This window comes from Mobula hypostoma, chromosome 18 (genome assembly GCF_963921235.1).
Source record: "Mobula hypostoma chromosome 18, sMobHyp1.1, whole genome shotgun sequence".
Taxonomy (NCBI): Eukaryota; Metazoa; Chordata; class Chondrichthyes; order Myliobatiformes; family Myliobatidae; genus Mobula; species Mobula hypostoma.
In genome coordinates this window covers 5,593,356-5,618,785 of record NC_086114.1, presented here as the reverse complement: position 1 = coordinate 5,618,785, position 25,430 = coordinate 5,593,356, and the positions used below count along the sequence as shown (strand labels likewise).

At 43.8% G+C, this 25,430-nt stretch overlaps 1 protein-coding gene across 3 annotated transcripts in view; it reads left to right on the top strand.

Moving 5' to 3' along the window:
• Positions 1–25,430, top strand: part of camk2g2 (calcium/calmodulin-dependent protein kinase (CaM kinase) II gamma 2) — a 492,136-nt gene that overhangs the window by 347,765 nt on the left and 118,941 nt on the right. For all 3 annotated transcript variants that reach the window (XM_063070378.1, XM_063070379.1, XM_063070380.1), the window contains exons 8-9: positions 6,459–6,542; positions 11,019–11,113. In XM_063070378.1, the coding sequence (XP_062926448.1) occupies positions 6,459–6,542; positions 11,019–11,113 (179 nt within the window). The remainder of the gene's footprint in view (positions 1–6,458; positions 6,543–11,018; positions 11,114–25,430) is intronic.

The window sequence follows — 25,430 nt, the reverse complement described above, 5'->3', positions numbered from 1 at the left end:
CACTCTACATCTGTGCTTTCGTGGTTCTTGGTTCCCTAACCCTGAGAGAAAGAAGGAGGGAATCTTATGGATGGTGATAACTGACAAGCCCAAACTCCTCCCGAGTGCAGTATGGGTAATTAAATGAGGGTAGGACTTCTCACTGTGAATGGTAGGCCCCGCAGAGTGTTATAGAACAGATAGATCTAAGAGCGATTCCTGGGCGGCATTGTAGTCAAGTGGTTAGGATAATGCTTTACAATGCTAGCAACCCAGGTTCAATCCCTGCCACTGTCTGTAAGGAGTTTACACATTCTCTCCAGACCACGTGGGTTCCCTCCCACACCCACTGGTGTACAGGTAGTGGGTTAATCAGTCACATGGATGCAACTGATTGGTGTGGGCTTGTTGGTCTGGAAAAGGCATGTTAAGGTTCCAGATCTTTAAATAAAATAATATATAAAAATAAAATAAATTTGAAATCATTCCTATAAACATTCTTATTCATATGCTAACAGAATGACATCCCTATGTTTTTTTGACCCAGAGCTAGCAGGTTTATTCAATCTGAAAATTATTGTATCTGAAATTATAAGCATTAATACTAATTAAATTCATCATTGAAGTCTTAGTATAGCGGAGATTTCCTCCTGGAGTTCTGGGCCCTGCAGATTACAATGGTTCTTGCTCTGACTTCTTGTGTCTGGGATGAATGAGAAGATCTCACTTGGGGATGTTAAGGATACAACTGTCAGTCCTTGGCCACAAGGAAGGAAGCAAGTCACTCCGAGATGCCATACAAATTTTCTTACCCATAAGTGGCCTTGTGTACTGCTTTGTGTTTAACTTCCATCCCAGTGTTCTGGTGGGAGTAGCAGTTGTGTCACATGAACCAGGGTGCTCAAGACCTGATGGCCCAGTTGGCCTTCCCTGTTTCTAGTTCCTGCCCACCTTAGCTTACAAACTGGTCCCTTTTTCAGCCAATCATTTGTAGACAAGTCTCTAGCATTCCTTCCCATTACTTCTGAACTTTGGTTGTTTGTCAGTCTTTATAGTTTTTCATTGATTCTATTGTGTTCCTTTGTACTTAACCTTGAATGCCTGCAAGAAAATGAGTCTCAGGATAGTACATGCTGACACATATACATACTTCAGTAATAAACTTAATTTGAACCTTAGAACTTTACCACCGTCTGGTCTCTCATGCCCCAAACCTTCCCTTACAAACTCTTTTGGACTGAGCCTTTTATCAAGATGCTGGAGGAACTCAGCATCTATGAGACCCTTCATTCGGATCTGACAGCTGATGGGTCTCCACCTGAAACCCTGACTGTCCATTTCGCTCCATAGATGCTGCCTGGCCAGCTGAGTTCCTCCAGCATCTTGTCTGTTGCTCCAAAGAGCCATAAAGTGGTGCGGCCTGGAGAAGGCCCTTTGGCCCATCCTTGTCCCGCTGACCAAGATGTATGTGAAAGCTCATTTCATTTGGCACTTGGCCCATTTCCCTCTAAGCTCCAGATTCCAACACCTGCAATCTCTTATGTTACCAACCATCTATCAAGCTTTTCTAAAAACCCCCTTCCTTGATTCATTGTTTCTGTTGGCCATTCCCTCTGTGAATTGCTCTGTGGGCTGAGCACCAACAATGACGAGACGGCCTACAGAGAGGAAGTGAAAGAGCTCAAGGCCTTGTTCCAGCAAATAACCTCTTCCTTAAAATCTACAAGACAAAGGAGTTGGTTATCAACTTCAGAACTTGCACCACTCACAGCACCCTTTACGTTAGTGTCTGTATATATTAAGTTTATATGCTAATATCGTGAAGGATCCCATCCACCCGGCTCATGGTCTGTTTGCCCCAATCCCATCAGGGGGGAAGCTACATAGCATTCTCATCAAGACCACCAGACTCAAAAACAGTTAGTTTCACCAAGCAGAATCAGAATCAGAATCAGGTTTATTATCACCGGCACGTGTCGCGGAATTTGTTAACTTAGCAGCAGCAGTTCAATGCAACACATAACAAGAAGAAAAAAAAAATCAATCAATCAATTATGTATACATATATTGAATAGATTAAATATCGTGCAAAAACAGAAATAATATATATTTAAAAAGTGAGGTAATATTCAAGGGTTCATGTCCATTTAGGAATCAGATAGCAGAGGGGAAGGAGCTGTTCCTGAATCGCTGAGCATGTGCCTTCAGGCTTCTGGACCTCCTACCTGATGGTAACAATGAGAAAAGGGCATGCCCTGGGTGCTAAAGATCCTTCAAAAGGGCTGCCTTTCTGAGATACCACTCCTTGAAGATGTCCTGAGTACTTTGTAGGCTAGTACCCAAGATGGAGCCGACTAAATTTACAACCCCCTGCAGTTTCTTTTGGTCCTGTGCAGTAGTCTCTCCCCCACCCCCCCAACCCCAGCCTGTCAGAATGCTCTCCATGGTACATCTATAGAAGTTTTTGAGTGTATTTGTTGACATAGCAAATCTCTTCAAACTCCTAATGAAGTAAGGCTGATCAACATGTCCACCCGCTAACTCCACCACTACTTTATTATTTCCTGTCAGTCACTTTATGTACAGCCTAACATCACTTCATAGACATAAAATCAGTTGATGTATATCGGCCATCTTATGTATTTAGATTTATTGCGTGTTTTTTTAATTATTCTTTATCTTTTGTGGGGGTTTTGTGCTGTAGCCATCATTCATATTCTTCTTTACACTTTTGTATGGAAATAATATTAAACAGTCTTGAATCTTGAAAAAACTTATTAAAAACTATAGCTGTGGTTCCATGCTGATCATTTCCTGGTACACTTGGGATTCAGACAAGGAATGAAGATCAGGAACACTGGTTTTGGAGTGTCAGTTGGAACCACTATATGTGGATGACTGCTCTTCTCACGCACACAGAGGACACACTACAGGCTACAGTCACTAAGTTTGTCAAGGCTGCAAAGGCTTTTGGTTAACGGTCAGTCTGAAGAAAACAATGATCCTCCATCAGAAGCACCCACGTGGTGCTTACAACCCGCCTCGGATCACCATTGGCAACCACCCTCTCATCACGGTTGAGCAGCTCACCTGCCTGGGCAACATCCTCTCCAACGACGCTACTGTAGTAAGGGACATTGACAATCAACTGGCCAGAGCCAGCAGTGCCTTGGGCACCTCCAGGAGCGTGTGTGGAAGAACCAGCGGCTGCGTCTGTCTACAAAGCTCCTGGTGTACAGAGCTGCCGACGTCACAGCACTGCTATACATCTCTGAAGCATAGATCTTGTACCGCAAGCAGGTCCAGTTGGTCGAGCACTTCCATCAGCAGTGCCTCTGCTCCATCGTGGGTATCAGCGTGTCTCCCGTCAGCGTGGTCCTGGAGAAGGCTCAACTCCCAAGCATTGAAGCCGCTTTGCTGCTCAAGCAGCTCTGCTAGTCAGACCACGCGTCTCGCATGGACAACTCCAAGTTACTGAAAGCAGTACTCTGCGGAAAACTTTCTCAGGGCAAGGGAGATCGTGGTGCTCCACACAAGAGGTACAAAGACCAACTTAAGCAGCAGTTCTCTCAGGCAAATATGGTGGTCAACGAGTGACAGCAGCTGGCTTGTGACAGAAACCGCTGGAGAACACTGATCTACGGAGCAGCCTAGAATTTTGAGGAATCCAGAAGAGTGACTGCTGAAGAGAAGAGGAGACGCAGGAAGGATCCTACTCCCCAAGTGTCCACATCCCAGCTGTTCCTGTGTCCCTATTGCTCCACAGTCTGCAGATCCAGACTTGGCCTCTACAGTCACCAATAATCGTGCCATGGCTCCTGAGGATTCTTCTTCCCTCCTGATCTTCACAAGCGAAGAACCAGCCACCATCATCTGGAACCACATCTTAATGAAGTAACTCAGAGCAACACTGCCATGTTGTGGTAAGGGAAGACTACACTGTCTGTGGCACCATGAGCCATCAAACCAAGATCTCTTCCACCCTGGTTACAGGTTGGCTTCTTAAATCAATGTTTAGAAATAGCTGGATATCCACAGATCAGAATTGCCCCAAATCTCCAATCAGCCCACTGGTGGTCTTGAAGATTTTGCTATCTGCACGGTGAGCACAATCTTTGCTGATCCAACACCAAACTCGGCACAGCAGAGTAATTCAGTGCTTGAGGTGCTTGTGACATGTGATAAAGCACAAGATAAATGGAAGTCTTTCATCTCAGTTTAATTAACTGGATTTGAACTAGTTGTCAGATAAACATTTAATTTAACGCTTCTTTGCTTGTCACAACAGTTCTGCAGCAGAATCTCTTGCAAAGCGGATTTTGTTTCTCTGAATTCGGTCATCGATGCCAGAGAAAGACACAGATAATCTCACAACGGCTTAAGTGAAGCTACAAGAAGCCACCAGCTGGTAGCTAGATTCCATCTTAGTGAGAAGACCTTCAGGGGAGAAACCGTTAAATCATTACCCTGTCTACACGTGACTCCAGACCCAGTCCATGTTGTTGACGCTTAACTCACTCATTTGTATCTTTACTGCAATGTTTAAACTGATCTGATCACCTGTCATTGACCTAAGTGCTGAAATTAGACACAGCAAAGTGACTCCCTGGCAAGTTCTTGTCAAGGGCACTGGGGGCTATTCGTCTACATTACGACACCTGTCCCACAATCAAAGTCAAAGTAACCCTATAATAAAAGTATGTATATGCCAACATACACTACCCTGAGATTCATTTTCTTGCAAGCATTCACAGTATTTAAAAAGAAATACAATAGAATTCAAGTTCGTTGCCATCTGACTGTAGATGTATCCAACCAAATGAAACAGTGTCCTCTGGACCATGGTGCATCCACAAAACATAAATCACACAGAGGACAAAAAACAAAATATTACCACAAACAAGTTAATAAGATATCATTCAAAGTGCATATAGTGTGCAGCACAGGTAAACAGTAAACAGCTCGCTGTCCTAGTGACAAGACCTCAGTGGTGGCAGGGTATTCATGAGTCTCACAGCAAACTATTGATGAAAACTATATATAAACAAAGACTGACAAACAACCAATGTGCAAAAGAAGACAAATTGTGCAAATTTAAAAAAATACTGAGAACTTGAGTTGTCGGGTCCTTGAAAGTGAACCTGTATGTTGTGGTATCATTTCAGAGTTGAGGTGAGTGAAGTTATTCACGGTGGTTCAGGATCCTGATGGTGATAACTGTCCTTGAACCGGGTGGTGTGGGAATCAAGGCTCCTGTATCTCCTTCCCAATGGTAGTAGCGAGAAAAGAGCATGGCTTGGACGGCAGGGGTATCAGCACCAGGTGACCAGAGGTGAAAAGCAACAGCCTGACATAGTCTTACCTTACAGAGAACGAAGCAGATTCCACCATCACTTTCCCTTGATACATCCTATCCTGCTAGCAGGATGGATCCATCAGAGTTGATGGCTCAGTGGTTTACAGAATTACCTTCAGGGGTCTTCGAGATTGACCCCAGCCCCCATCAGGTCAAATGTAGGGAAGGAACCTTCTTCTGATACTGTTTCCTATCCTCCCTCAGCTAACTCATCAGGGCTACTCGCTGAAAGTAGCAAGGAGAACAGACTTCTGTGTCCAACGCCGAGTGCTTTGGAAAAGCTGATTTAATTCAATAGTGGGGTAATCTAAGGCCAGGGGCCACGGTCTCAGAATACAAGAGTATCCCTTTAGAACAGAGATGAGCAGGAATGTCTTTATCCAGAGAGTGGGGGATCTTGTGGAATTCTTTGCCACAAGTGTCTGTGGAGGCATCTGCAGGACCCAGCGGAAATCTGTACTGTCATAGAAGTATATGTGAACGCCACACCTTCCAACAGCTGAAGTCAGGATTGGATTTAGGACCTTCAGGTCGTGAAGCAGCAAATTTAGAGTTCAAAGTAAATTTATTCTCAAAGTACATTTCTGTCACCAAAAGAACGCTGAGATTTGTTTTCTTGTGGACAATCACAGTAAATATAAGGTGTACTGAATGCTGGGGAGGGGTTTACCCATGATGGACTAGGCTGTATCCATTAGTTTTTGTTGGCTTTTCCATTCAAGGGCATTGGTGTATCCATACCAAGCCATGATGCAACCTGTCAGTTACTCTCCACCACACTTCTATAGAAGTTTGTCAAAGTTTTAGGTGGCATGCTGAATCTTCACAAACTTCGAAGAAAGTGGAGGCACTGCCATGCTCTCATCATAATGACACTCGTGTGCTGGGCCCAGGACAGATCCCCTGAGGTGATAACAAAGAGCCCTACAAGCTGCACCACTCAGTCACCCAAGGGCAAGAGTTGATCCCTGGACTCAAGGGTAGTACACTGTATATGCACTTTGGGAAATTTATTTTGACTTTGCCACTGCATTCAGCTCAGAGAGTGAATTGGTTGTAAGAGCAGATGTAAAATGTTGGACAGTAACATCACATGTTTGATCTTTTTGTTGATCTCCTGTAGGGTTTGCAGGGACTCCTGGATACCTTTCCCCAGAGGTTTTAAGGAAAGATCCATATGGAAAACCAGTTGACATCTGGGCATGTGGTAAGTGATGAAGTGAACTAGAAGGTGCAGAGACTTGAGAAAGAATTCAGTCATAGAGGTATATAACACAGATACCAGACCTTCAGCCCATCTGGTACATGCTGACCAAGATTCCCATCTAAGCTAGTTTCATTTCCCTGTGTTTGTCCCATATCCTCTAAACCAGGGGTTCCCAACCTTTTTTAATTTCATGGACCCCTACCATTAACCGAGGGGAACTCCTACTCTAAAACTTCTTGTCTATGTACCAGTGCAAGTGTCTTTTAAATGTTGTTAGTGTATCTGCTTCAACCATTTCCTCCGGCAGCTTATTCATACACTAACCATCTTCTGAGTAAAGAGGTTGTCCTTCAGGTTCCTATTATATCTCTTTGCCCTCTCACCTTAAACCTATGCCCTCTTGTTCTTGATTCCCCAACCCTGGGAAAAAGACTGCACGTTCACCCATCTCTGCATCTCATTATTATATACACTTATATAAAGTCACCCCTCATTCTCTACACTCCAATGATAAATTGTTCCAAACTGCGCAACCTCTCTCCATAACTCAGTCCCTCAAGTCTCAGCAACATTCTTGTAAATCTCCTCTGCACTCTTTCCAGCTTAATGGCAGGGCGACCAGACCTGAAACAACATTCCAAATACAGCCTCACCAATGTCATGTACAACTGCAGCATAAACATCTGACCTTGTCCTGACTATTGAAGGGCAGTGTGTCACCACCCTGCTTGTCTGCAGGGCTACTTTCAGAGAACCATGTCGTGTAGTTGTGCTCCTCGGTTCTCCTGTTCTGCAATACTTCTGGCCCAGCTGTTCACTATGAAACTCCTACCCTAGTTTTTCTCCCCAAATGTGATACTTTCCTCTCATCTGAGTTAAGCTCCATTTGCCATTCCTCGGCTCACGCAATCAGATGAACAAGAGCCCTCTATAAATCCTGACAACCATCTTCACTCTTAATGACACTGCCTCTTTGAGTATCATCCTTAGAGCCTTCACCATTCAGTGATTTCATGGCTGTTCTCCTTGGCTAGGGTAAAATGGGGATGCACTAATGATTACACAAATCTGTGAGTCTTTCTAACTAAATCACTTCAATATTTTTTTCATAAAAATGGATAAAAATATACTTGGTGTGTTGGCTGCCCAGCTGATGGGCTGCTCCTGGCTACCCGAATCCCTGGGACAGACCCAACTTCTTGATGTCTTTGAGCATTTACTGGAGCAAGGCGGTGAGGAACATGAAAGTTCTTTTGGACCACAAGCAAGTGGGGTTTCAGTCAAAAAAGATTTGGAGGCAGAGGACTGAGAGGATTGAGATGAGGAACAACTTCTCTCAGAATCCTTGGAAATCTCTTGAATGAAGTGGAGGCAGATAGTCAAACTCAAGGTAGATGGTTGGACTGGAAAGGGATGAGGGAAATTTGAGAAGAGGCAGGTGTCTGGTGGCAAGGCTGTGAGTTTATTGAGAGAGTTTGAGAAGCTCAGAGATCCATTGCTGGTTCTGTTGTGTGCACCTTTACCAGTGTTCATCTTCATGGCTGGTGGAGATGTTGATAATACAGTAAAAAACAGGAAAAACTGGGAATACTCAGCAGGTGAGACAGAGCTGGAAAACAATAACTTTTGGTGATTGGCGTGGTTATTTTTCTATCCTCCACTGCTCCTGCCTGAGTGTTTGTGGCACTTTCCAGTCTTCCTTCCAGGGTTGAACGTAGAGTCAGACAGCACAGAAACAGGCCCCTCGGCCCAATATGTCCATGGTGACTGCCTGCATTTGGCCTATGACGCTCTAAACCTCTCTGATCCTATGAACTTGCCTCAATGGCTTTTCGATGTTGCTAATGTGCCCTCCTCAACCACTGTATCTGGCAGCTGATTCCAAATTCGCACCACTCTTTGCATGAAGAAGCTGCCCCTCAGTGTTCCCTTTAAATCTTTCACACCTGATCTTAAACCTATGCCCTTGTGTTTTTAGCACCTCCTCCCTGGGGAAAAGACTATGTTCTTTCACCCTGTCGATGACCTTCATGATCATATACACCTTTGTAAGATCACCTCTCGGTCTCTTACACTCCAAGTCCAAGTCTGTCCAACCTCTCCCTGTGAGTCAGTCTCTCCTCAAGTCCTTGCAACATCCTTGTAAATCCTTTGTGTACTCATAAACTCAGGAGATTCTGCAGATGCTGGAAATCCAGAGCAACACGCACAAAATGCTGGAGAAACTCCTCAGGTCAGACACCATCTATGGAGATGAATAAACAGTTAACATTTTGGTCTGAGCCATTTCTTCAGGACTGAAAAGGAAGGGGTAAGGTACCAGTTTAAAGAGGTGGGGGAAGGGAAGAAGAACGGCTAGAAGGTGATGGGTGAAGCCCGATGGTTTGGAAAGGTAACGGGCTAGAGAGGAAGGAGAGTGGACCATGGGAGAAAGGTAAGACGGAAGAGATTGAGGAGTAAGCAGGAGGCCAGAGTGGGGAATAGAAGAAGAGATGGAGGGGAAATATTCTTTGCTGGAAGGAGAAATCTATATTCATGCCATCAGGTTGGAGGGTACCCAGATGGAGTATAAGGTGTTGCTCCACCATCCTGAGGGTGGCCTCGTTTGGCACAAGGGGAGGCTATGGACTGACATGTCAAAACAGGAATGGGAGCGGGAATTGGAATTAAAATGTTTGCCAACTGCGAAGTTCTGCTTTTGGCAGATGGAGCAGAGGTGCTCAATGAAGTGGTCCCCCCAATTTGTAGAGGAGGTTGTATCGGGAGCATTGGACACAATAGATCAGCAGGTGAAGTGCTGCCTCACCTGGAAGGACTGTTTGGGGCAAGGGAGGAGGTGAACGGGCAGGTGTAGCATTTAGGCAGCCTGCAAGTATAAGTGCCAGGAGGGAGATCATGGGAAGAGATGAATGGACAGAGGAATCATGGAGGGAGAGATCACTGTGGAAAGCCACTCTGTCCACTCTTTTTAGTTTAGTAACATCTTTTGTACAGTATAGTGACCAAAGCTACACTGTACTCCAACTGCAGCCTCACCAATGTCTCGTACAACTGCAAGCGGCTGCAACATTTTTATGTTTCTCGTGCATTTGGTTTACATCTGCTTAAAGATAATTAAATGTTATTGGAAACTTGGTGTTCACTCTAGTCATGGACCTAGATCAAGGGTTCCCAACCTTTTTTATGCCATGGACCCCTACCATTAACCGAGGGGTTCATGGGGCCCGAGTTGGGAACCCCTGATCTAGCGTGTCCAAGACCAGAGTCCAGAATCTTTTCTCTAGTTATGGACCTGTGGGCTTGAGAGGTTGTCCATTTACAAACGTGCTGGCTACTTGTGATAGTTCTTAACCAGTTCATTGGATGATGTTAGAAACTCCAGGAAGGCGATTAGTGGGAAGGGATGAATGGTGATCCAGTGTTCCATAATAGCATGACTGGACGGAAACTTACCTTGCACACACTTCACATTATTCAAATCATTATCATAAGTCATAGGAGCAGAGTTAGGCCATTTGGCCATTGGAGTCTGCTCCGCCATTCCATCATGGCTGATTTATTTTCCCTCTCAACACCATTCTCCTGTCTTCTCCCTGTAACCTTTGCCATCTTTACCAAGAACCTATCACCCTCCACTTTAAATATACCCAATCACTTGGCCTCCACAGCTGACTGTGGCAATGAATTCCACAGATTCACCACCCTCTGGCTAAAAAAAAAATGAATCTTCATCACAGTTCTAAGGGGTCGTCCTTCTATTCTGAGGCTGTGTCTTCTGGTCCTAGACTCCTCCAATTTTGGAAACATCCTCTCCATGTCCATTCTATCGAGGCGCTTCAGTATTCCGTAGTTTCAATGAAAACCCCCCATTTTTCTAAACTCCTGTGAGTACAGGCCCAGAGCCATCCAACACTTCTCATTCATTAACCCTTTCATTCTCATGATCATTCTCCTGAAGCTCCTTTGGACCCTCTCCAATGCCAGCACATATTTCCTTAGATATGGTATCTAAAACTGCTTATAATACTCCATGTACTCTGACTGATTTCTTAGAGAGCCTCAGCATCGTATCTTTGCTTTTATGATCCAAGTTTCTCAAAATGAATGATGACATTGCGGTTGCAAAACCTCCGGTTCTAGGGTCCCCCCACTATAGGAAGCATCCTCTATCTAGGCCTTTAATAGTCAATAGGTTTCAATGAGACCCCCTCGTTCTTCTAAGCTCCAGTGAGTACGGGCCCAGAGCCAGCAACTGCTCTTCATACGTTAACCCTTTCACTACCGGGGTCATCCTTGCGAACCTCCTCTGGGCCCTCCCCAATGCCAGCACAATGCATTGAGGTAGAACAGAGCAAAACAATAACAGAATGCAGAATAAAAGCTACAGAGAAAATGCATTGCTGGTAAACAGTAAGATGGAAGACTTTTCATCTAGTGGATTAATTCATATTCAGTTTCTCACTTGTTCTGTTTCAGGAGTCATCCTCTACATATTACTAGTTGGCTACCCTCCCTTCTGGGATGAGGACCAGCATAAGCTTTATCAACAAATCAAGGCTGGTGCTTATGATGTAAGTACAATTAGAGTCTGGGAACGAGCCAGAATTTGTGGTGATCATTCTGGCGAGGGGCCCATCCTAGTGTTGGAAGTATGTGTGTGTGTCTGTGAGAGAGAGAGAGTGTTTTGCTGTTGTTGTTTTCTTGCTGCTTGTGTTCTGTGTTGTTCTGCTGCCTCAGCACTCATGTCAACACAGACCTGACTCCACAACCCATGGACTCAAGATCCAGGATTCTACAACTCCTGTTCTCAGTATTATTTATTTGTTTGTTTGTTTGTTTATTATTTTTATTTGCACAGTTTGTCTTCCTTTGCACATTGGTTGTTTGTCAGGCTTTGTAGTTTTTCATTTATTAGGTTGTATGTCTTTATTTTGCTGTGAATGCTGACAAGAAAATGAAATTCAGAGTAGTTATGGTGACACATAACTACTTTGATAATGAATTTACTTTGAACTCTGAACTTTGAGCATTGTGGGCATGCTATGTTGGTCCAGAGTGTGCGGCAACACTTGCGGGCTGCCCTCAGTGTATCCTCAAGTGTTTGGTTGTTAACGCAAATGATGCATTTCATTGTATGTCTCGATGTACACATGATAAATAAATCTGAATTTTGAATCTTGAATACTCAATGCTTTAATAGATCGATTTCCTCAACAACTTCTGCAGTCCACATATACATTTAAATATTAAGTGTTGCTGTCAGTGTTTCTTCACTGGAGGCATGTTTTCCAATATCATCCACAGAAAACGTTCATCCTCATTGTAAACATTGTTGTATGAAGTGCAACTATGATTTTAATAGTCTACTACGACAACAGTATTGCTCATTTACTACCTCTCTAGCCAAGAAGGATATTCTATCTATGGATTAACACTCAAAAAATGCTGGAGGAACTCAGCAGGGTAGGCAACATCTATGGAGAGGAACAAACAGTCGATGTCAATGGATTGCTGTTTATAAGAGAATGTTTCAAAATCATACAGCTATTCAAAACGTTTTTCTCTAATTTCTCAGCTTATAATATTTAAGCCTTTGCTTTTATCTCATAAATCCATGAGGTGCCCCGACGGCATAGCGGTTAGCACGACACCATTGCAGCTGGAGTTCCGAGTTCAATTCTGCTACTGTCTATAAGGAGTTTGTACGTTCTCCCCGTGACCACATGGATTTCCTCCGGGTGCTCCGGTTTCCTCCCACAGTCCAAAGACACATCATTTAGTAGGATAATTAGTCATGTGTCTGATGCGCTTAGGGTTAAATTGGTGGGTTGCTGGGTGGTGCAGCTGGTTGGGCTAGAAGGCTTTTTCCACATTGTATCTCTAAAATTAAAAAAAAACAAAACACATTTACACTCTAAACGTTTTAAACAATTTAGTTTAGTGATTTTCCTTTCTAGTTTGCTGCCTGTTTGGTGAATCAGAATCAAGATTATTATCACTGACACATGTTACGAATTTTGTTGTTTGTAAAATGCAATTCAAATTACAACAGGAAATATATCTTACAATATTATTTTAAATAATTAGTGCAAAAAGAGAGCGAAAATTATGAGGTTCATTGTCCGTTCAGAAATCTCATGGCACAAGGGAAGAAGCCATCAAACACAGTGGAAAAGCAAAACAGAAGGCATGTAATAGAGCAAAAATTAGCCAGAAGTTAGAGGTTTGGGAAACTTAAAAACCAATAGTGGGCAACTAAAAAAGTCCATAAAGAGAGAAAAGATAAAATATGAAGGTAAGCAAGCCAATAATATAAAAGAAGATACCAAAAGTTTTTTCAGATATATAAAAATAAACAAGGGGTGATGGTGCGTACCAGATTGCTGGAAAATAACGCTGGAGAGGCAGTAATGGGGACAAAGAAAAGGCAGACAAGCTGAATAAGCACATTGTATCAGTCTTCACTGTGGAAGACACTAGCAGTGTGGCAGAAATTTGAGAGTGTCAGGGGGACAGAAGTGAGTGTAGTTGCTATGACTAAGGAGAAGGAGCTTGGGAAACTGAAAAGTCTGAAGGTAGGTAAGTCACCTGGACCAGTTGGTGTACACCCCAGGGTTCTGAAAGAGGTGGCTGAAGAAATTGTGAAGGCATTAGTAACGATCATTAAAAATCAATAATATTGAGGAAGCAGGGAATTTGCAGAAGGATTTGGATAGATCAGGGTAATGGGGCGAAGAAGTATCAGATGGAATATAGTGTAGAGAAGTGTATGGTCATACGTTTTTGTAAAAGGAATAAAGGCCTAAACAGGGAGAGACTTCAAAAATTAGAGGAGTCCTAGCAACACACATAGAATGCTGGAGGAACTCAGCAGTCCAAGCAGCTGCTATGGAAAAGAGTACAGTTGATGTTTCGGAAAAGACTCTTCGGCAGGACTGGAGAAAAAAAGCTTAGGAGTAGATTTAAAAGTGGGGGGGGAGAGAAACACAAGGTGATGGGTGAAACCTGAAGGGGAGGGATGAACAACAGTAGAGGAGGCCATGGATTGACATATTGGAATTGGAATTAAAGTCGGTGGCCACTGGGAGATACCACTTTTGCTGGCGGAGGTGCTCAGCGAAGAGGTCTCTCAATCTACATTGGCTCTCACCGATATACAGGAGGCCACACCTGGAGCACCGGACACAGTATATGACCCAACAGACTCACAGTTGAAGTGTCGCCTCACCTGGAAGGACTTTTTGGGGCCCTGAATAATAGTGAGGGAGGTGGTGTAGGGGCAGGTGTAGCACTTGTTCTGCTTGCAAAGATAAGTGCCAGGAGGGAGATCAGCGGGGAGGGACGAATGGACAAGGGAGTTGCGTAGGGAGCGATCCCTGTGGAAAGCAGAAAGTGGGAGGGGAGAGGGAAAGATGTGCTTGGTGGTGGGGTCCCATTGGAGATGGCAGAAATTACGGAGAATTATGTGCTGGATGCGGAGGCTGGTGGGATAGAAGGTGAGGACAAGAGGAATCCTGTCCCTGGTAGAGTGGCGGGAGGATGGGGTGAGAGCATATGTGTGTGAAATGGAAGAGATGTGGTTGAGGGCATTGTTAATGGTGGAGGAAGGGAAGCCCCTTTCTTTGAAGAAGGAGGACATCTCTTTCATTCTAGAATGAAAGGCCTCATCCTGAGAGCAAATGCGGTGGAGACGGAGAAATTGAGAGAAGGGGATGATGTTTTTTTTTCACAAGTAACAGGGTGGGAGGAGGTATAGTCCAGGTAGCTGTGAGAGTCCGTGGGTTTGAAATAAACATTATGAGATAAGCTATCTCCAGGGATAGTGACAATGAGATTGAGAAAGTGGAGGGAGATGTTGGAAATAGACCAGGTAAATCTGAGGGCAGGGTGGAAGTCGGAGGCAAAGTGGATGAAGTTGACAAGTTCAGCACGGTTGCAGGAAGCAGCACCAATGCAGTCATCGATGTAGCACAGGAAAGTGTGGGACGGTCACCAGTGTAGGCTTGGAACATAGGCTGTTCCATGTAGCTGACAAATAGGCAGGCATAGCTGGGACCCATGCGAGTGCTCGTGGCTACACCTTTTGTGTGAAGGAAGTGGGAGGAGTCAAAGGAGAAATTATTTAGAGTGAGGACAGGTTCTGCTAGGCTGAGGAGAATGGTGGTAGAGGGGAACTGGTTGGGTCTGGTGTCCAGAAAGAATCGGAGAGCTTTGAGGCCTTTCTGCTGGGGCATGGAGATGTATAGGGACTGGACATCCATAGTAAAAATAAGATGATGCAGCCAGGGAACGTGAAATCATTGAAATGATTCAGAGCATGCGAACTGTCAGAGATGTAGGTAGGAAGGGACTGAACTGGGTGGTCGGGGGGGATAAGACAAAGAATGGGAGTCCTTGTGCAGGATTCTCTGAAGGTTAATTTGCAGGTTCAGTTGGTGGTAAGACCACAAGACCATAAGACATAGGAGCAGAAGTAGGCCATTCAGCTCATTGAGTCTGGTCTGCCGTTCAATCATGGGATGATCCAATTCTTCCAGTCATCCCCACTCCCCTGCTTTCACCCCGTATCCTTTGATGCCTTGGCTAATCAAGAACGTATCTATCTCTGCCTTAAGTGCACCCAATGACTTGGCCTCCACAGCCACTCGTAGCAACAAATTCTATAGATTTACCGCCCTCTGACTAAGTAATTTCTCCGCATCTCAGTTCTAAAAGGACGTCCTTCAATCCTGAAGTTGTGCCCTCTTGTCCTAGAATCCCCTACCATGGGAAAAAACTTTGCCATATCTAATCTGTTCAGGCCTTTTCACATTCAGAATGTTTCTATGAGATCCACTTCATTCTCCTGAACTCCAGGGAATACAGCCCAAGAGCTGCCAGATGTTCCTCATACGGTAACCCTTTCATTCCTGGAATTATTCTCGTGAGTCTTCTCTGAACCCTCTCTAATGTCAGTATATCCTTGCTAAGATAAGGAGCTCAGAACTGTACACAATACTCCAAGTGTGGTCTCACGAGTGCCTTATAAAGCCTCAACATCACATCCCTGCTCTTATATTCTATACCCCTAGAAATGAATGCCAACATTGCATTCGCCTTCTTCACAACTGACTCAACCTGGAGGTTAACCTTTAGGGTATCTTGCACAAGGACTCCCAAGTTCCTTTGCAACTCTGCATTTTGAATTCTCTCCACATCTAAATAAAAGTCTGCCTGTTTATTTCTCCCACCAAAGTGCATGACCATACACTTTCTAACATTGTATTTTATTTGCCACTTCTTTGCCCATTCCCCTAAGCTACCTAAGTCTCTCTGCAGCATCCCTGTTTCCTCAACACTACCCACTCCTCCACCTATCTTTGTATCACCGGCAAATTTAGCCACAAATCTATTAATACCATAGTCCAAGTTTTTGACGTACATCGTAAAAAGCAGCGGTCCCAACAGCGACCCCTGTGGAACTTCATTGGTAACCAGCAACCAGCAAGAATAAGATCCCTTTATTCCCACTCTCTGTTTTCTGCCAACCAGCCAATGCTCCACCCACACTAGTAACTTCCCTGTAATTCCATGGGCCCTTATCTTGCTAAGTAGCCTCATGTGCAACACCTTGTCAAAGGCCTTCTGAAAATCCAAGTACATCACACCTACTACATCTCCTTTGTCTACCCTGCTTGTAATTTCCTCAAAGAATTGCAGTAGGTTTCTCAGGCAGGATTTTCCTTTCAGGAAGCCATGCTGGCTTTGGCCTATCTTGTCACGTGCCTCCAGGTACGCCATAATCTCATCCCTAACAATCGATTCCAACAACTTCCCAACCACTGATGTCAAGCTAACAGGTCCATAGTTTCCTTTCTGCTGCCCCCCGACCCTTCTTAAATAGTGGAGTAACATTTGCAATTTTCCAGTCATCCGTTACAATGCCAGAATCTATTGATTCTTGAAAGATCATCGTTAATGCCTCCGCAATCTCTCCAGCTACTTTTTTTTTCGATTATGAGAACACTCAGTCCTCTTTTATTGTCATTTAGAAATGCATACATGCATTACTTCCTTCAAAACCTGAGAGTGCCTTTATTTCCTGCGGAGCATCAGGAAAGCTCACCTCTGTCCCAGGATACTGGCGGACTTGTACCGCTGTACCATATCGGACCGCAAAGCACTCCAGCGTGTGGTGAAAACTGCCCAGCGGATTATCGGCACCCAGTTGCCCACCATTGAGAACATCTACCATAAACACTGCCCGGGCAGGGCGAAAAGAATTATCAAGGATGCATCTCACCCTAACCATGGACTTTTTACTCTCCTCCCATCCGGTAGGCGCTACGGGAGCCTCCGCGGATAGTGTGGAGGGCTGTCAGAGGTTACGATGGGACATTGATAGAATGCAAAACTGGGCTGAGGAGTGGCAGATGGAGTTCAACCCAGATAAGTGTGAAGTGGTTTATTTTCATAGGTCAAATATGATGGCAGAATATAGTATTAATGGTAAGACTGTTGGCAGTGTGGAGGATCAGAGGGATCTTGGGGTCTGAGTCCATAGGACGCTCAAAGCAGCTGCGCAGGTTGACTCTGTGGTTAAGAAGGCGTACAGTGTATTGGCCTTCATCAGTCGTGGGATTGAATTTAGGAGCCGAGAGGTAATGTTGCAGCTATATAGGACTCTGGTCAGACCCCACTTGGAGTACTGTGCTTAGTTCTGGTCACCTCACTACAGGAAGAATGTGGAAGCCATAGAAAGAGTGCAGAGGAGATTTAAAAGGATGTTGCCTGGATTGGGGAGCATGCCTTATGAGAATAGGTTGAGCGAACTTGGCCTTTTCTCCTTGGAGCGACAGAGGATGAGAAGTGACGTGATAGAGGTGTATAAGATGATGAGAGGCATTGATCGTGTGGATAGTCAGAGGCTTTTTCCCAGGGCTGAATGGTTGCCACAAGAGGACACAGGTTTAAAGTGCTGGGGAGTAGGTACAGAGGAGATGTCAGGGGTAAGTTTTTTACTCTGAGAGTGGTGAGTGCGTGGAATGGGCTGCCGGCAACGGTGGTGGAGCTGGATACGATAGGGTCTTTTAAGAGACTTTTGGATAGGTACATGGAGCTTAGAAAAATAGAGGGCCTAGTAATTTCTAAGGTAGGGACATGTTCAGCACAATTTTGTGTGCCGAAGGGCCTGTATTGTGCTGTAGGTTTTCTATGCTTATATGTTTCTAATCATGAGCTTCCTCTCATAATTCACCTTTTCCTTCCCAATGACCTTCTTAGTTTTGTTCTGCAAGTTTTTCAAAGCTCCCCAATCCTCTATCCTCCCACTAGCTCTGGTTTCCTTGTATACCCTCTCTTTTGCTTTCACTTTGGCTCTAACTTCACTTGTCAGCCATGGTAGTATCCTTCCCTTTGAAAATTTCTTCTTATTTGAAATATATCTGTCTTGCACTTCCCTCATTTTTCAGAAGGCAAATACAATGTTAGCATTCATCTCAATATAAGAGCAAGGATGGAATGCAGGTCAGAATGCCCCTTATCTAAGAAAAGATGTGTTGATATTGGAGAGAGTTGGTATTGGAGGTTGACAAAAATGATTTCAAAAATAAAAGGGTTAATGTATAAGGAGTGTTTGATGGTTCTGGGCCTGTTTTTGCTGGAGTTTAGAAGAATGATGGCAGTTGTTATTTAAATCAATCAAATATTGAAAGGCCTAGATTGAGTGGATGTGGAAGGGGTAGTGGGGTAGTCTAGAACCAGGGGACACAGCCTCAGAATAGAAGGACGTCTCTTTAGATAGAGATGAGGAGAAATTTGTTTAGCCAGAGGGTGGTGAATCTGTGGAATTCATTGGCATGGATGCTGTGGAGGCTAAGACATTTGGTATATTTACGAGCGGTGATTGATAAGTTCGTGGCCTGAGGTGGAAGGAGTCAATTTTAGAAAACCTAGTACATTTATTTTTCCTACATTTACACACTTAGTCCAGTGGTCATGGAGCATACGGATTCCTTCTTTGTAGAAGTCGGCATCTTGGACCTCCAGAAAGTGGTCCACAGCAGGGGTGATTGATAAGTTCCTGGCCTAAGGTAGAAGGAGATGAGATATTAACTTCAAAATTTCTGCATTTTCACTCAAAGAGTTGAACAGCATGTGTATGTAACAAGAGCTGTAAAACTCATCTCCTTCTACCTAAGGCCACGAACATATCAATCACCCCTGCTGTGGACCACCTGCAGGTCCACGATGCTCTCGTTACATGCACGTGCAGTTCTGGGTGATAATGCAGAAAGTTTGAAGTTAATAACTCATCTCCTTCTACCTTAGGCTACGAACTTATCAATCACCCCTGCTGTGGACCACTTCTACAAAGAAGGGATCCGTTTGCTCCACAACCTCTGGGCTAAGTGTGTTCTGTCACGTACCCCGTGACGGGGATAAAGAAACCTTCAGAAATAGAAACCACTTTGGAGTCCAGTATTGCTATAAACTAATAATATTTATTAGTAACTATGCAATACAGTAATATAAATGTAGATAAATCAAACAGGTTAGCAATGATTGTATATAAAAGTAAGTGTGGAATATATATATATGTATGAAAAACCAAGTTTCTTTAAGTCTAGGGGTAAAAAGATACAGTCTTACGATGTTGAGTAAAGTTCAGTTCAGTTCATGGTATTTAGTTGAGTAGCGATGGAGAGAGAGAGAGAGAGTTGAGTCCTCAGGTGAGCTGATGCCGTTGATCTTCTCGTCGTCCTCCGAAACCCTTTACAAGTCACCGACTGTGACTTTAACCAGGGGACGGGTTTTCCTGTGGTGGAGCTATCACCCCGGCAAGGGTGGACACATAGACAACTCCCCACCAGTCAACCCCTTCTTCACTGTTGGAATAGCAATTTGGATCGATCCTCCAAAAACCCACTTTCTCTGCGGGCACAACAATGCTCATTCAGTCTCCAGATCATGTGTCTTAGAACTGTATCATCTGACCTCCCATTTATTTCTCTGTGCTGAGCATCACCTGTCATTCAAAGAGTCCCTCCTTCCTTTGTCTGTAAAGGAATGCACAAGCAGGCAACCTGTCCTTGAAGAAATATCAACAACCTGCTGGAAATCACAACATCGAGTGTCCATTAAATAACACTGCCTTCGGTCACCATAGCAACTTATGAGCTGCTCGGTGCTGTCTCCAACTCCAAACTCAGCAGAAATCCAAAGTTACTTCCAATGCCTTAAAGTGACAGTCCAACCGTTAATCTTCGTCTCTCTGTCTCTCTTTTCAAAAGCAACATATTGGTGGTAAATAACTTTGTCTCTCTCTCCTTTCCAAACAAACCATCAATGATAAATGTCTCTTTCTGTCTCTCTTCAAACAGTTAATAGGGGTACGCCAGGATCTCCTCACAGTACATGTAGGAGGGGACTATGTTGAAAAATAAATGTGCTAGGTTTTCTAAAATTGACTCCTTCTACCTTAGGCCACGAACTTATCAATCACCCCTCGTAAAGCAGAGGTTGATAGGTTCTTGATTAGTAAGGGTGTCAAAGGTTACGGGGAGAAAGCTGGAGAATGGGGTTGAGAGGGAAAATAAATCAGCCATGGTGGAATGGCAGAGCAGACTTGAGGAGCCGAATGGCCTAATTCTGCTACTGTGTCTTATGGTTACAGGCACGGAGCATGAGTCCGTGGTGCAGAAGGGAAAGAGAGAGAAGTGAGTGGTAGTGATAGAGGACTCAGTAGTGAGGGGAACAGACAGGAGGTTCTGTGGACATGAACGGGACACCCAGAAGATATGTTGCCTCCCAGGTACCAGGGTCAGGGATGTCTCAGATCACGTCCACAACATTTTGAAGAGGGAGGGGGAGCAGCCAAATGTCTTGGTACATATTTCTACCAATGACATAGGAAGGAAAAGCAATGAGATCCTGAAAAGAGAATTCAGAGAGCTAGGTAGAAAGCTGAGAAGCAGGACCTCCCAGATAGTAATTTCTGGATTGCTGCCTGTGCCACGTGCCAGTGAGGATAGAAACAGGATGATTTGGCAGATAAATGCATGGCTGAGAAGCTGGTGCAGGGGCAGGGCTTCAGTTTCCTGGATCATTGGGATCTCTTCTGGGGGAGGTATGACCTGTTCAAAAGTGACAGGTTGCACCTGAACCCCTGGGGGACCAATATTCTCGTGGGCAGGTTTGTTAGAGCTGTTGGGGAGGGTTTAAACTAATTTGGCGGGGGGGCGGGGGTGGGAACCAGAGTGAAGGGACTCAGGATAGGACAGATGGTAAAAAGTAAGGATAGTGTGCAGTCAGACTGTCAGGAAGAGCAGGCAGGTGATGGGACTTAGCTGCAGCCAGCAGGCTGAGTATCCAATCATTAGGGATGCAGAATCAGAAAGGATACCAAATACAGTATTCAATGTGTTGTATCTAAATGCGCGTAGTATAAGAAATAAGGTGGATGATCTTGTTGCGATATTACAAATTGCCAGGTATGATGTTGTGGCCATCACTGAATCGTAGCTGAAGGATGGTTGTAGTTGGGAGCTGAATGTCCAAGGTTACACATTATATTGGAGGCGTAGGAAGATGGGCAGAGGGGGTGGTGTGGCTCTACTGGTAAAGAATAGCATCAAATCAGTAGAAAGATGTGACATAGGAACAGAAGATGTTGAATCCTTGTGGGTTGAGTTAAGAACCTGCAAGGGTAAAAGGACATTGATGGCAGTTATATACAGGCCTCCCAACAGTAGCTGGGAGGAGGACCACAGGTTACAACAGGAAATAGAAAAGGCGAGTCAAAAGGGCAATGTTATGGTAGTCGTGGGAGATTTCAACATGCAGGTCAATTGGGAAAATCAGATTGGTAATGGATCTCAAGAGAGTAAGTTAGTTGAATGCTGAAAAGATAGGTTTTTAGAGTAGTTTGTCATTGAGCCTACTAGGGATCAGCTATACTGGATTGGGTGTCATGAAATGGAACCGGAGGTGATTAGGGAGCTTAAGGTAAAAAGAACCCTTAGAAATCATTGATCACAATATGATTGAGTTCAACTTGACATTTGATAGAGAGAAAGTAAAGTCTGACATAGCAGTATTTCAGCGGAGTAAAGGAAATTACAGTGGTATGAGAGAGGAGTTGGGCAAAGTAAATTGGAAGGAGCTGCTGGCAGGGATGACAGCAGAGCAGCAATGGCGTGAGTTTCTGAGAAAAAAGAGGAAAGCGCATGATAGGCAGGTGTGGGAGGGAGGAGAGTGGGAAAGATGTAAGAAGCTGGATGATGATAGGTGGAAGTGAAAAAAGGGCTAAAGAAGATTGAATCTGATGGGAGAGGACAGCGCCTACGGAATAACAGGAAAGAGTTTGTTGGGTCTGGTGATTTTGCAATTTAAAGGTTCGTCGGAAGTCAAGAATGAGGCATAAAATTTGCTTATTAACTTTTATAAGAACAAAGAAAGAAAAACAAAAAAAAAAGATATTGTGGTTGCCTTATACTGAAAAAACTAGTGCAGAGTAGATAACAGACATTCCGGTGATTAATGGCTGACACATGCTCCAGAGAAACTTCAAGAAAAATAGAGTATCAGCTACACTGCAATTACTGAAAAACTCAATGAACAAGCAAGCATGGGAAAAGTTAAACCACAAAAAAAACAAATTTACACTCTTATCCAACAAGGTGGTGAGGGGAAGAGGGCAGTGTGCTTTTCAAGTTAAGTGTTTTATAGTCCGATTGACACACACATTAGGTTTTGGTTTTTAAGATTTCCAATCCAAACATAGATTTATGGGCTGATTATTTTTTCTGTGTTCTGTATTGAATAAAATCTAGAGCTTATCAACAAAACACATTTTAACTGTACTCAGTGGCCACTTTATTAGGTACACCTGTACACCTGCTTGTTAATGCAATTATCTAATCAGCCAAACATGTGGCAGCAATTCAATGCTTAAAAACATGCAGACATGGTCAAGAGGTTCAGTTGTTATTCGGACCAAACATCAAAACGGAGTAAAAATGTGATCTAAGTGACTTTGGCTGTGAAATATTACTATCTTACAATCTTATGATGGCATATTACAATCGAGGAACGTGTTTGCAGACTGGATATTGAACTTTTTACTGTTGGACTTGGGCCACATTCCACCGTGATATAACACTTGGCGGCACGGGAGGTCGTTCCTGCCCGTGGCCATCAAATGTGCAGCTCCTCCCGTGGAGGGTCAGACACTCTGAGCCAATAGACTGGTCCTGGACTTCTTTCCATCTGGCATAGTTTGCATTTTGTTGTTTGATTGTTGGTGGTTTTTGTATTGCTATATTTACGCTCTATTCTTGGTTGGTGCAGCTGTAACGAAACCAAATTTCCCTCGGGATTAATAAAGTATATCTATCTATCTATCTAAATGATTGTTGGTGTCAGACAGGGTGGTTCGATTGTCCCAGAAACTGCTGATCTCCTGGGATTTTCACACACAACAGTCTCTAGAATTTACAGAGGATGGTGTGAAAAACAAAGAAAAATCCAGTGAGCAGCAGTTCTGTGGGCGAAAATACCTTATTAATGAGAGCAGTCTGAGGAGAATGACCAGCCTGGTTCAAATGACAGAAAGGTGAATAACCAAGCGGTGTGCTGAAGAGCATCTGTGAATGCACAACACATCAAACCTTGAAGTAGATGGGCTACAGCAGCAGAAGGCAACAAACACGCACTCAGTGGCCACTTTATTGGGTAGAGATGGTACCTAATAAAGTGGCCACTGAGCGTACATTTTAAATATGTGGCATTAATTATGTAACGGGCAATCATAAGATTTACCACAACTTGGGTATCAAATTGCTTCTCAGTTCTTCAATTAGTCTTGCTGGCAGAAGCAATTATCTTCCTTCCTGTGGATTAGAATGCAACATGAAACCTTTAATGCAATATATTGGAGACTATTTTCTGGATGATATCTGTGCTGAACAATCTGAGTGATGTTATTTCCGCGAAATCATGCCATCTTTTCAATGACATAGTGGTTCTTTAAAAACCTGTCAGCTTTGTGAAAAGATCATCAAATTATTCGCACTGTCCTCCTTTCTCTGCAACACTACCTACCCCCAATTTGCTGTCTTTTGTGCTATTTATTGATATTTTTACATATCATTATTGTAATTTATAGTAATTTTTCTGTATTGTTCATAAAAGAACAAAATATTACCTTTATTTGTCATGTCTACATCAAAAATTGTACCCAGTGAATACTGAAAGACCTCGATAGAGTGGATGTGGAGAGGATGTTTCCAATAGTGGGAGAGTTGAGGACGAGAGGGCACAGTGTCAAAGCAGAAGAACATTCCTCTAGAACAGATATGTGGTGGAATTTCTTCAGCCAGATGGTGGTGATTCTGTGGAATTCATTACCACAGACCGGCTGTGGAGACCAAATGAAGGTACTTAAAGGGGAGGTTGAGTAAGGACGTCAAATGTTGTGGGAAGATAGGAGAATGGGGTTGAGATGGATAATAAATCAGCCATGGTGTAGACAACTTGATGGGCCAAATGGTCTAATTGTGCTCCTATGTCTTACGGTCTTGTGATCTCAGGAAACATTGAAACAATCAGTATGATGCATTATTGGCATTGATGACCAGCATTGCACTGCTGCCACAAAACAAATTTCACAACATATGTTATTGACTATAAACCTGATCCTGATTATGGACAGCCTGTCAGATTTGTTTCCAATTCAAGAATTCATCTGACCCCCTATTGGATGTTTTTAGTTAACTGGTTTCCTCCATCCTTCTGGTAAATCTACGCAAGACCGTGATGATTCGGAGGAGCTCTCTCTCCTCCTTGTGTTTATTTTTAATTGGCAATTCTCTGAAATCTGCAGACGCCAGTCCTCTCGCTGTTGGTGTCAGCAGGAAACTGGAGCACACTGCACCTGTGTTTTCACCATGCAAGCGGTGCGTAAAATTATTTTTGCGCTGTTTCTTTTATATCTTGGTGCTCATTTCCAGTTGAAGTCTTGTCCTTTGGGAAGTTGGGCCACGCTCTTCTGGGTGTGATACACCCATGCACGGCTGTCTATTCTCCAGCATCGTTCCATTGGAGCCATAGACAAATACTCAAAGGTTCATTTGCAGGTTGAATCGGTGGTGAGGAAGGCAAATGCAATGTTAGCATTCATTTCAACAGTATTAGAAAATAAGAGCAAGGATGTAATGTTAAGACTTTATAAAGCACTGGTGAGGCCTCATTTGGAGTATTGTGAGCAGATCTGGTCCCCTTATCTAACATTGAGGAGGTTCACGAGAATGATTCCAGGAATGCAAGTGTTATGTGAAAAGAGATTGAAGGCTCTGGGCCCGTACTTGATGGTTTAGAAAAATAAGGGAGGGTCTCATTTAAACATAAAATGTTGAAAAGACAAACAAGAGAAAATCTGCAGAAGCTGGAAATTCAAGCTGAAGGGTCTTGGCCTGAAATGTCGACTGTACTCTTTTCCATGGATGCTGCCTGGCCTGCTGAGTTTCTCCAGCATTTTGTGTGTGTTGAATGTTGAAAGGCCTAGATAGAGTGGAAGTGAAGAGGATGTTTCCTGTTGTGAGGAAGTCTAGGACCAGAGAGCATAGCCTCAAAATAGAGAGATGTCCATCTAGAACAGAGATAAGGAGGAATTTCTTTAGCCAGAGAGTGGTAACTCTGGGGAATTCATTGCCACAGGCAGCTGTGGAGGCCAGGTAACTGGGTGCATTTAAGGTGGAAGTTGATAGGTTCTTGATTGGTCAGGGCATGAAGGGATGCATGGACAAGGCGGGAGATTGGGCTGAGAGGAAAGTGGATCAGCCATGATGAAATGGCGGAGCAGACTCGATGGACCAACTGGACTAACTCTGCTCCTAGGTCTTATGGTCT